Raw genomic sequence first — 13,450 nt, forward strand, 5'->3', positions numbered from 1 at the left:
GAATTGAGTGAGGGGGGAGTTGGGCTGGTGTTTGAAGAAATCCTCTCTCAACACGACAGGCTAATGTGGTGACACAGTGTTGAGAAAGTTCAAGCAATTATGGACACATGGGTAAGAGGGGGCCAGGATGGAAGGCAGGGCATTCTGATGACCTCTTGGAAGAAGGAGATTTCTAATATGACAAATCAGAGATGTGATTTTATAATGGCATCTCTGTGCTGTTATAATTATGATTTTTGAGAAATTGTTTTCCTTCCTTAGTAGAAGTTTCTTTAAAGTTTTCAAACGGAGTACAAATATAGTTCAGGCCATTTACTCTCATGACTTTGAAATGAGAACTCACCAGTTCCATAAATGTGAACCATCATATTCAGGCATCAGCTACAATGTTCCTATTTGGAAACCTACATTCTCAAAGAAATTGTAGCTCCTTTATTTATTCTCTGCAATGGAATGATTTTGTTTTTGCAAAACTACTATTGCTCACAGGATCTGGATAATTTCTCTTTTGTAATTGTCTTCAGAAGGAGTAACACTATTTCACAGGAAACAACTGTTGGCTACTGTGAGAAAGATTTGATTGTGGAAATAGAGAAATAAAAGCATCAAGTGCTGGTCTAGTGATCTCCTTGAGGGCTTTGATTTTGGCAAAAAACAAAAAAGCAAAAACAACCCAAACTAATCTATAAATCAAGGGAAGAGTCAGCGTCTGCATGCAGCTACCACTTTGTCTCCGAAGCCTTCATGGCTAGGATGGCTACTCTCAAGGAGGAAATGAAGGCCGGGTTCGCTACTGGTGCCATCCCACTGACACTGAAAGGTGGTGCCCTTAACTCACTGAAAAACTGAGCACTTGGAAAGGATTCCTTTTCTCTCATGAGAATATCTCAAAAAGCTATAAGGACAACTTCCACACTGTAGATAACAATGAAGATCATCCTCAATGCTCCCTCTTTGCCCAAGGTTGGGAGGGAGGGAGGAAAGAAAAGGAGGGAAGGGGGAAGAGTAAGAGAGCAATGACTCAAGAGAGGGTAAGAGAGAGTCATCCTTGCCTTTGAAACAGGAGGTACATTGTGTTCATTTTCCCAGTCTTCAAAGTCATTAGTGCAAATATGGCATGCTCTATATTTGCAATTTTGGATGTGGATTTGTCCTTTCTCTTTAGCCTCCTTTTAATAAAAATGCGATTAGACTCATCACCTATAACCACTCTCTTAATTATTTTATATGGGAACATTTCTGTAATTTCCCCATAGGAAAAAATGAGATTAGAAAATGAAAATCCATGGTATAAGCAATTTACACACATTTAGCTTAAAGTATATAGAGTCTTCCCTTCCATCTTCCCTCCTTTCCCTTCTTTCCTTCCTTCCTTTCCATCCATTCTCTCCCTTCTCCTTTTTTATTCTCCCCCCCCCCAGTGCTGGTTGAAGACAGTACTTTGCACTTGATCTATACCCTTGCCATTTTGGTTTTCAGATAAGATCTCATTAATTTTTCCTGGTCTGGCTCAAGACCCTCATAAGTAGCCAGGATTCCAGGTCTGTGCTCTGTCAGGAGGGCTTTCTTGGTGGCAACTCTTAAATAAGTCCTGGAAAAAACACTCTACGTATGTCTTTTGTCATAGCCTAGAGCTAACTTGGTATAATTTTAATAATCTAAACATTTGCACAGAAGGTGAAATGTTACAGTGTAACACAAACATACTTTCTCTGCAACAAGAAATGCTCAATTGTTGGAGCTAAGTTAAATATGCTTATAGTAAAAAGATAAAATAGACGGAGAAGATTTTAAAGCAAAGCAAGGCATAAGGATTTACAATAGGCAATCATCTTAAAGCACTCTGAAAAACAGGTTCTGCCATTTTCCCACAAACATGCCAAGGAAAACACATAAACTGACATAATTTCTTCTCTGAATGATGCATGATACATGCACTCTACCCTAAATTTATCCCTGTGATTTTGTGGTTTCACTGGAAAATGTTTTCCTAAAGGCAACTTCTTTCACAATCAAACAGGAGTGGCATCAGAGTACTTATCCTTATAGTCCTTTGTATTCTAAGATCAATACAGCAGGGATCAATGCAATCACTATGGATCAATACAACAGAGGTGAACACAATAAGAATCAAATCCAACTGGGATCTTGCTCTTCTTTTGTACCTCATGCAGGTGCTAGCACCATGCACAGAGCACCCAGCTCCTTGTCCTTTGCATCTAACAGACATGGACAACAGGCATTCTCCAATAAAGCAACGATCCAGTGTCAAGGAACACATTGGCCTCTGGCACAAGCAAGCAGATGCTTATGTTATGATATAACATAAATGAGGAGTTGTAAGACTTACAAGTTAGTGCAACATTAACTAGATAAGCCAAATCAAAAAGAATTGGCTATTTTGCTTCTCAAAAAAGCGTAGTGCTTTCCCAGAATCTCCACTACTAGTTCCGAGAACTAGCAGGTGATTCTGTTTCCTGCAGCTGGTGGCCCAGGCCATTTCCTTAGGATGGCATTTCTGCCCACCCTTCATTTCTACGGCACGACATGCAAATGCCGTTCACCTCTTTTGGCTCCTGCACTACTTTCTGAACATTGTGTCTACAGATGTCTTCTTGAATACTTCTCAGATATTCTGTTTCTTTGAGCTGCTGGTGACAGAATATTTTATGTTTAGACATGGGGAGAGACTCACCTTTCAAAAGTGATTCCTCAAAACTAGAGGGTTTTTATTTGACACTTTATATAATCTGATGATTTTACATGAGTGAAAGCAGGCGAAGCCTAGAGGAGAGCTAATGCTCTTCATCTCTACCCTACCTACCCACCTAAGCATATTATTAAAGAGGAGTTAGATGGTGTTGGAGGAGCTTGACGACATTGGATGAACGCTGGGCCATTTACTGGGCATAGAGACATTAATTTTGCATGGCTATAGCTGTTGCACTGACACAACCTAAGGGAAGAAAGGAATGTACATGCAACTATAGGACGTGTGGGACATGGTACGACCGAGCAGGTATGAACATGTAAGGCAGGCTGCGTGTTTTTATTCTATTCAGGATTCTTCACTAGCTTCTCATTTCACTGAGTGAAGATAAGAACCTAACGGTGACCAACTTGGTGTCCCATCACTTTGCAAAAGCCCAGTTCTGTTCTAGCCACCCTCTCCTCCTTGGCACTAGGTGAACATGCTAGGCTGCCTTGTCAGGGGGCACTGTATTTACCAGCTCTCTCCTTCTTCTGTCTTTGTCTGCTCACCTAATGTCCCTCAGTGAGGTCCTGAAACATGCGATATCATGTATTTTCTGCTGACGCCCTTGCTTTCCCTATTCTGTGTCTATTTCCTTCCCAGAGAAACCATCACCTTCTAATATGGCATACCATTTCACAGCATTGATTTTTTTTTGAGTCTCTATCTCTGTTGCTAGATAGAACCTAAGTTCCCTGTGGACAGGGATTATGTCTATATAAATTCAATGTCCAGCACATAGGCCTCTGACACCAATGGACAGACAATAAATAGCTAGAATGCATTGAAAAATTGCCCAGAGGTACACAAAGTAATTGGAAGAGTAACTCCACTTTGAGCCAAACCAACATAGAGGTCAATGCTGACTTGGAGGAAGATGCAAGGGACGTAGCAGTATCTACAGAGAGACTTTGATAGGAGTGTGTGGCTTGGATGACCCTAGTTCTCAGGCTAGAGGAAAGGATTTAACTGCATATCAACTCATGGCACTTCCTGGGCAACAATGACTTGTTGGTCTGGTGACACGGGGTGCACACTTGCTCTTCTCAAACTCGTCTTCATGAACTCAGCTTAGGGTCTGGGGAGATTTTTTTTAAGAATCCTTGCTAAGGAATATGGTACCAACTTCTGTGGCTTGTAGGTTTACCCCTGGATTGAGACAAGCAGGCAGTGCAGGTTTATATCCCAGGCCTGTCTTAGAACTGGCCTATGGGCACTCCATCAACACTTATTAATTTGGATAAACTAGAGGGTTTTTAAAATTGGGATTAAGATCTTAAGTTTTTATAATGCTTCTCTATAATTGCAATCACACATGATTTCCGAGCTCCATAGAAAATTGTTTGCTTTACTTGAGAATTATGTGTTTTAGACAAAACAAGTATTTTTTTTTTCTGTTGAGTGATGATTGAACTTACTTAATTGGTTTGGCATCTGTTAGCCATAATTTGATCTCCCCAGCTCCTATAGTACATTATAGCCATAAGAAAATCTAAAAAAATTGAATCCGGTCTTGAAGGAGAGATTTACTTATCATTCAAAATGTTTCCGAGTCTATGTCACCTGGGCTCTAGCTTGCTGAGGGGGCCAGGGGGGCTACTGCAGGGGCTGTGCACCCTCCACTTCCACGGACATGGCAAAGAATGGAGAGAAATGAGTGGAGACAGGAATGCTGGGTTCCTGCCCTCAGCCTTCTCTGTCACCACTTTGAAGTCACAGGTCCTACAGGTGTTCAGTAGAACAGGTCATTCAAGTTACAGCACAGCTGCAGGTGATCATGGTATCAGTAACCAATAGCCACCAAACTAAAGAGTTCAGATATCCACCAGTGATCTGTCTACCAGCTGAGTGCATCAGCACAGCACAGCACCTCCTGGTTTCCGCCCTGAGATCCATCCATCTATACATGCACAGAGGGCACCCGAATAGCTCTCCTCTAAGGAAGATGCTGTCCTGGATGTTCACTGTGATTGATGCCTCCAACCCTCAACGCTAACAACTCCCTCTGAAAGCTTGGAGAGCTATACGACTAGCAGAACTTTCTGATTTTAATGTGACACCTGGAAAGGCCCTTTCTTCCAATGGGATGCTTTGTCATTCCCTTTCATACACTATCCTACAGTGCAGTGTCACAAAAGGTGAACATCACAGGGCCACTAGTGGACAAGGCTGTTGTTGCCTGAAGAAAGCAGACATACTTTAAAAAAATACTGCTAGAACAATGATTTCACTTTAATAATTGAAATGGAATGTTTCAGCTGATTCTTCAGTGATAATATCATATATTATCACATAATAGTATCACATGTTATATTATTATATAATATTCATATTATTATCACAGGTCATAGTGACTTCCCCAGGCCATTCTAACTGTCCCTCACAGGCATTTTTGGGTGCCATGTAGCTTGCTAGGTTCTACTCATAAAAACTTGAGATTCTGCCTTTAAGCAATTTTGCTGGAAAAACTTACTGATGAAGAGCAATAGGAAATTAGTGATGGTGTGGGGACTGGCAGCTCATGCCTGTAAAGCCTAGATTCTCAGGATTGAGAGCTGAGGATCACAGTTCAAAGCTGGCCTGGGCAGAAAAGCTTCCAATAGTCTTCTCTCCAATTAACTACCAGAAAGCGAAAAGTGGAGCTGTGGCTCAAGTGGTACAGCATCTGCCTTGAACAAGAAAAAGCTCAGAAGAAAGCGCTTGGGCCATGAGTTCAAGCCCCAGTACCAGTATAGACAGTAACAAAACCCAGGCACAGGTTGTGGGCTGGGTAAGGGTTCCTGGAGGAGACAGTGCCTGATAAAGGCATAAAAAATCAAACAAAGCTCATTGGCTAAAAGGGGGACTTGGTGGTTAATGGCTTCCTTTCCAGGAGCAAAAGCAAAAGCAGAGAGATTAAAAATTATTTATACCACTAAAAATAAGTTTAAAATAGCATTGAACAAGATACATAGCTATTCAACATATTAACTCTTGTGGACTGATTGACTATATCTTGCAACCCCAAATAATCAAAATCAAAATATTATATATACATATATATGTATGTGTGTATTATTTTACACACACACCTGACAGGTATATTTTCATTCTCTTCTCTCTGCTGCTGTCTCTGTCTCTCTGTTAGCTTTGGCTCCTTTTCACCATGGGCTGATGTTAACTGAATCTAATGAATTTGTGCAGTAGTAGGGAAGCTGTAAGAACAATCACAAGCCTTAGAGAAACAATTAAGGACACATTTCAAAATCAGACTTGACAAAGTGCAACTATTGCTAAACCAAACACAGTTATGTACAGAACAGTTTTGCATACTTGATTATGTATTTCTACCGTGTTCCCTGATAGGATTAACCCCAAAGAATAATTGCAGAATTTCTTAGGAGGAAGAATGGTAATTTTCCAAGGTGCATACACACACACACACACACACACACACACACACACACACACACACACACACACACACACACACACACACACACACAGAATGGCTGTTCCAATGACATCACACCTAGACACAGATATGATAAGTAGCTGTCCGCTTGCATATTCAGGCAGGTAAATACATACAATATAGATATAACATGAGCGACCAACTCAGAGATTCCTAAACAGAATTTACTGTCCAGTGTTACTCTACAATCATAGTTAATGTTTCTTCCCTTCATTCACAGGACGAAAGAGGGGCTCCTGTAAGTTCAAGGACGCACCCACACAAAGGCAGGTAGGATCGGCCCTGTCCTTTAGACATCCCTGCTCCCCACCTGTTCCCATGGTGACCGCCAGCACCACCCAGCAAATGGTACATACCTGGCTGAAGCTCTGACTGGCAGCCCGAGCCTGAGTGCTGCGGCCTGGGAGCTGTGAAGGGGCCGTGTCACCCAGGGCCAGGGTTTGGTTGCTATGGTAGCTGGCCGGATACTGGAAAGACCCTTCAGGTTTGGAATTGAGCTGAAGTGCACTCTGGGAGAGAAGGCTGGGCCCTGCGTTAAAAGTCATTTAGAGCAGTCAGTGACAGACTAGTGAAGCAGAAATGACATGTATTATTTATTGAGAGTAGCCTAGAATTATCACATGCACGTGATCCCAGCCAGCCATGCTTTGAATTCTGAGAACTAAAATGACCATATAATTTCACTTCCAACTCTTTTAAATGAGACTCTGTGTGTGTGTGTGTGTGTGTGTGTGTGTGTGTGTGTGTGTGTGTGTGTGTGGTAGTTTCAAAGTTCTCAAAGGAGTAGATTTTTCAAATGATCTCATCGTGACCTACATAGAGACTTTTCTTATGAGACAAATTGGTTAATCAAGTAGTTATTTTGGGATCAGACAATATCTAAAACATATGAAATAATGTAAAAAAGTCTACTTTTTTGTATATGTTAATTGTCCTCATAAAATCTTATCTCCTTCTCCATGATTGGAATACTAAAACATTTGAACCTTTCCAATCAGTGACAAATTCTATTGTATAAACAGTGATGTAATACCTCACTGCCAGAAGGGTAGACAGTGTTTAAAATATTAATAGCTCTTCATACAATGTAGAATCTGCCTTGATCTCACTTGGTCTCCGATGACTAGTTATCTATGGCATTTCAGCACTACTCAATAAGAGGACAAAGAGGAGACACTGTATAAAAATCAGTGTTAGTTATGTTAGGTGAACTAAGTTAGGCTCAAAGAGACGAAGGATGCATGATCTCTCTCATATATGGAAAGTAGATGTAAATTGTAAACATACATGAAAACATGCACAGGGTCATAAGACATATATACAGAAACAAATTGGCTAAAGTGTGAATATACAGAAGGGAATTTCAATGGCATAACTCTAAAAACTTATAGTTTAACAACATGAATACCAGGAATTTAAAAAAAAAATGTAAGCTGGGCACCGGTGGCTCACACCTGTAATCCTAGCTACTCAGGAGGCTGAGATCTGAGGATCACAGTTCAAAGCCAGCCTGGGCAGGAAAGTCTGTGAAACTCTTATCTCCAATAAACACTCAGAAAACCATAAATGGTGTTGTAGCTCAAGTGGTAGAGCGCTCGTCTTGAGCTGAAGAGCCGAGGGACAAAGAGTGTCAGGGACTTTCCTGCCCAGGCTGACTTCAAACCACCATCCTTAGATCTCAGCTTCCTGAGTAGCTAGGATTACAGATGTGAGCCAGTGACACCTGACGGACTGCTCTTTTTTTAAAAAAATTTTTATGCAAAAATTTAAGAAGCACTTAGGGCATTAAAAGAAGCACAGAAGAGAGCAACTGTCATTGCAAGTTGGTATTTTACCTGGTTGAGAGGTAACTGGGGCAAGAATGTGTTTGAAGGTAAAATCTTGACCATACACATTTTCTCTTATTTCCTTGTATCATGGTACAAAATAACTTTTTTTTAACTTTCTTATTCTTTATTAATTACTTTCTTTTCCTTAAATCTTACTCATCCAATATAAGAACTTTCATGGATTTCTGCTATAATTTTTCAGAATATCACTAAATATTTCTGCCTGTATTATAATTTCCAAAATAACTTCTTTTGTGCTAGAGCTAATAAAGGAGTTCAGGTGAGCCACAAACCACATCTAGCACCCTTCTTTGGCTTGGTTAGAGGGCAGAAATATTTAGAGGGTGAGACATATTGAGATCCTTATCACTTCTTTCTTTTTTTGGGGGGGTACATTAATGGGGCCTGAACTCTGGGCCTGGGCACTGTCCCTCAGCTCTTCAGCTCAAGGTTAGCGCTCTACCACTTGAGCCACAGCGCCACTTCTGGCTTGTTTCTTTTTGCTTATGTGGTGCTGGGGAATCGAACCCAGGGCCTCAGGCATGCACGGCAAGCGCTCTACCACTGAGCCACCTTCCCAGCCCCCTTATCAATTATTTCTTGCAAAGAATAAAACAGATGGGTACTAGTGGCTTACTCCTATCATCCTAGCTACTGAAGAAGTTGAGATCTGTGGGTCATGGCCCAAATCCAGCCTGGGTGGACACAGCCATGAGACTCTTATCTCCAATAAACCAGAAAACAAAAGCCAGAAATGGAGGTGGAGGTGTGCATCAAGTGGTAGATGTCAAGCTTGGACACAAAGAGCTAAGGGAGCTCTACAAGACTGTGGATCCCAGTCCCAGTACTGGCACATGTGTGTTCATGCATGTGCATACATACACAGAATGAAATATGACTTTATATTTCAAGTAGCACCCTAGATGTGATGTGGCTTAGACCACTCTTCCAGAAAAATAATGTGTCCTCTTTGTTTAAGCATCAGTTCCCAAGATCTTTGCATTTTTTAATATTTATTTCTATTTATTTATTTATTTTGTCAGTCATGGGGCTTTAACTCTGGGCCTGGGCACTGTCCCTCAGCTCTTCAGCTCAAGGCAAGCAGTCTACTACTTGAGCCACAGCGCCACTTCTGGTTTCCTAGTGATTTATTGGCGATAAGAGTCTCACAGACTTTCCTGCCTGGGCTGGCTTTGAACCGTGATCCTCAGATCTCAACCTCCTGAGTAGCTAGGATGACAGGCTTGAGCCACTGGCGCCCAGCAAGAACTTTGCATTTTTAAGACCTTTTCCTTTCCTCAGTTCCCTGACAGAACTTTTAAACATCATGAAGAAAAATTTCAAAAGCACTGGATACTTAATGATGAACCAATTAACTGACACAATTACAATTTCATATTTTGGAAAAAGAGACATTCTAAAAAAAATCAGACAATGAAATACAGCTTTTCCCATCTAGCTACAACTTCATCATGAAAGGCATATCAAAAGTACAAGTATAATTTTTTTAAAAACCAAAAAATCCCCACAAATCCACCTTAAAATATATAGTCCCAGGAAAGCAGTATCTACCACCTGCTCTAAGTACATCACATTGATGATATCATAGGCCTAATCTTTGGTAATACTGTCCCTGATTGGAGAGATTCGTTCAGAGTCTTATTTTGGTTACCCAAAGAATATTGTCCTTATTAAATTGTGGTGGAAACTCCAGGGTACGGCAGAGTCAAGGGTTGTCTCTGAGTTCCAGGCAATAGATGCACAGGCTACAAAAGCCTGCAGAAGGCAGAGAGAACTCTGTTGTGAACATGGGACTAACCATAGGGAGAAGCAGACAGAGGTCAGCACTGGGAAGGATATAATAAATTGTGCCCAAGAGCTTTATCCTTGGTCCTTAGTGAAGGTCACTTCTTGATGAAGGAGAGTGAGCTATGGAAGGAGAGGAGCGGCCTTTCACATGAGTGGTAACCATTCTACTGGACAATGGGCAGCATCTCGCTGTGCCTAGCTTTGCTATTTCTTTTAGGACAGTCCACTGGGACATGATGACCTACAATTGTGACAGTCTCCTTTTCCTGATAATGCATCTCAAGAATAGCAAAGGTTACAGCAGGCTTTAGCAATGTCCACAGAATGAAATGAAATCTTTAATTTCACATAGTTTATCATGATCTGCAAAGCCAAAGAATCGCATGTCCTAATTATTTGCCTTTCAAAGAGAATTTGCTCTGATGAACTTTCTTGAGTATGTAGCTACGAAGTTAAAGAATCTTGTATATTTTAAATTGATTCATACAATTACCTCCACAAACTTACAAATGCTCTTTATGCAATGACAATGCAATGTCCTTTCTCAAAATAATTGCAATTAAAATGATTTATTTCCCCCTGAAAAAATTATCATGGAATAATCAAATCTGCTTATCTTTTATAGAATCAGTCATGTATTTGATCAATACTCAAGGAAAACAAACAAGAGGCTCTATCTCATTATTTTATTGAGACATCTCAAGCACTGAAACCTAGATGCACTCTGACAACAGTAATTGCAGAAATGAGTAATGTATCATAATACTACAGCATTGACATATCACCTAGCAAACACAGCAAAACAATAGCCAAAACCCTGTGCACATTTTACAATGGCTTTTTCCATTGCTCACTAGGTCTCACATCAAAATCATTTACTTATGCCAATTTTGAAGAGCACAGATACATGAAAATATGAAAAAGTTTAAAGTGAGAAGATGGCCCTTTATAAGGAAAGGGAATTTTTATACAATTGATTTTTATTAGTCTTATTAACATTACGGTGCATTGAGGGAAAAAGGCCAATTTGCCACAGATTTAAAGAGCATGTAATAATTTAAGATATGCTTTTTTTCCCCCTTGAAAACTTTTGGATTGACTTCTTGTCTTGCTTGAGTTAGACGTAAACTATGGTGATAATCTTGAAGATGGCCATTATATAAACTGGGGGATAGGATGTGGTAGTGGATGAGAGAGAGGCTGTGGCCTAAAATTCCACCAAAGGAAGGGGAGCATTGTCTTGACTGTAAATAAAAGTACCTGCAAGAGACAGTGAATCAAAATTCCCTGTTTGGCCATAGAAAGAAGAGCCTTGCTCTGGTATTTGTGTCTTCTGAACAATGTCCTGAATGGTCACAGTGGTTTCTTAGATTACTCTAGACCTTGCACATCATGCAACAGTTCTCAAAACTGAGGCAACGGAATTTCTCAAAAGGACGCACCATGCAGACCAGAGAGAGGAGGTGAAACCATTTCCTGATCAATTCATAATGCTCATAATGGTCTGATCAAAATTCTCTAGTCACAATGGTATAGAGAGAGGAAAGCCCAAGACAATGCCATAGTTGTGTCTATTAATCCTAAGATGCATGAAACATGGTATCTTGAGTACAGTAGCAATGTCTCAATACATTTTCAAATCTTTGGACTGATTAGAAACCATGTGGTAACTTGTAGGAAAAAAACATGCACTTGGCTCATTTTTCATCAATACCAACAGACTACATTAAGAACCAGTGTTATGCGTCTGGTAATTTGAAGACAAGACTCAGATCTTTGTTTTCTATCGCCAACTCCAGGAGTACTTATCATTTAACCTCAAAGCATTATTTACTTAAGTCCTATGCAAACATCAACTTTAAAGTCAAAAAGTCAAAATAGGTAAATGTACTCATTATCTTTCTCATGTAACCTCTCTGTACAATATCTTTACAAAAATTCTTCTGTAACTAAAGGTCTCTTTGCTTGTAGGAGGAATCCTTACAAGTCAGATTCTGGCATTTCCCCAGTGAACTGGGCTGGGCAAGGGGAAGCTAGGTATCTATTATTAATGGGATAGAGTAAACCTCAGTGAACACAGAAGGTGAAAGGTGTGTTTTGGTTTTTCTTCAGAAAACTATAGACTCACCATCCATATCCAAATAGCCACTGACCCACTCATTTTTTATTATTTATTTATTTATTTGTTTATTTATTTATTGTTGGTCGTGGGGCTTGAACTCTGGGTTTGGGCACTTCCCTCAGCTCTTCAGCTCAAGGCTAGTGCTCTACCACTTGAGCAACAGCACCATTTCTGGTTTTCTGGTGGTTAATTGGAGATACGTGTCTCAAGAACTATCCTGCCTGGGCTAGCTTTGAACCACGATCCTCATTTCTCAGCCTCCTGAGTAGCTAGGCTTACAGGCATGAGCCACCAGGGCCCAGCTTGAACCACTCAATTTAACTGAATATTTTAGAAATGCTGTAATTATGTGTACTTATTCTGTTCACACAGGTTCATAACAGACTATCTGGAATTGCTAAAACTTATTGCTGTAGTTGATCATTTGTTTCATGATACGGGAAACTTTAATTTATCTACATACTATGCAATAATACAGAAAAGGCCAGAGGCCTTGTGACATTCTCAAGTCTTTCCTTAAGTTACTACCAGGTTCATGGATGGGGAAGGTGGGTGTTGGAGGAAAATATGCAGGAGTTGAAGTCAACATCCTTTATATCCATGTAGCCAAGGAAGATGATGATGGTGGTGATGATGATGATGGTAGTGATGAGGAGGAGGTGGTGGAGGAGGAGGATAAGACCAGCTTGGTTTTTCTGAGTGTGGATTAGGTTGCAGGGACAATTCTGAGTTGCTGAATTTTATCAGCATCTCAATAAAGACGTCAAGCCACACACTTAGAGGAAGAAGGAAGCTGAGCTCCCAGTGGTAGTACTGGAAAGCATTCACTACAGTCTGGATTCATGGTGAATGTCCTTAACCACACTTCACTTTATTCTGTCTTCATACAACTTAATCCCTCCAAATTCAAGACCTAAATAAAATAATGACTGAAAATGCTGGCAAAAATATAAACTTCTACATGGGTGTCAGTTTTCATTTTCCCTTCCAAGTACATGGCCACATCATCTGATAGTAACAAAAGTTAGACAGAGTTGTTTGTCCTGAAAACCTCCTAATGCTGTTCTCTACATCACTTATTGTTTCTCTCAACACCCTGTTAAGTTTTCATTTGCAAGGGAGACATCTAATGTGTTGTTCCTGACAAAGGCCAGCTTACAGTAAAAAAATAAAATTAAATACAAACAAGTGTCACAGCCAAGCGATGACAAGTTAAAATCTTTGGCATTGAGAGAAAGCTTTTCCTCATCTCTCAGCCTGAAGTTCCTTTTTTTCTGCCAACCTCAACACTCACTGTCAAAAGTTGAAATGTTCCCTCCTCCGGGGAGCCTGCCCTGATGTCTGATTGCCTGGGGAATATTAACCCACTCCACCACACCATGCTTCCTCGACTCTCTGAGGACCCGATGGAGAACTTTCTAGTCATTTAGCATAGGAGTATGCGCAGTACTGTCTACAGGCAGGTTCTTTGGAAGGAAGGAAAA

At 40.5% G+C, this 13,450-nt stretch overlaps 1 protein-coding gene across 5 annotated transcripts in view; it reads right to left on the bottom strand.

The window, feature by feature from the left end:
- Nucleotides 1-13,450, bottom strand: part of Ctnnd2 (catenin delta 2) — a 795,501-nt gene that overhangs the window by 350,876 nt on the left and 431,175 nt on the right. For 3 of the 5 annotated variants that reach the window (XM_070042191.1, XM_070042192.1, XM_070042190.1), the window contains exon 6: nucleotides 6,563-6,735. The exons of the other annotated variants lie outside the window; for them this stretch is intronic. In XM_070042191.1, coding sequence (XP_069898292.1) covers nucleotides 6,563-6,735 — 173 coding nt within the window. The remainder of the gene's footprint in view (nucleotides 1-6,562; nucleotides 6,736-13,450) is intronic. 5 annotated transcript variants of the gene reach the window in all.

This window comes from Dipodomys merriami, unplaced genomic scaffold, assembly GCF_024711535.1.
Source record: "Dipodomys merriami isolate MVZ:Mamm:240054 unplaced genomic scaffold, mDipMer1.0.p SCAF_32, whole genome shotgun sequence".
NCBI classification, from domain to species: domain Eukaryota; kingdom Metazoa; phylum Chordata; class Mammalia; order Rodentia; family Heteromyidae; genus Dipodomys; species Dipodomys merriami.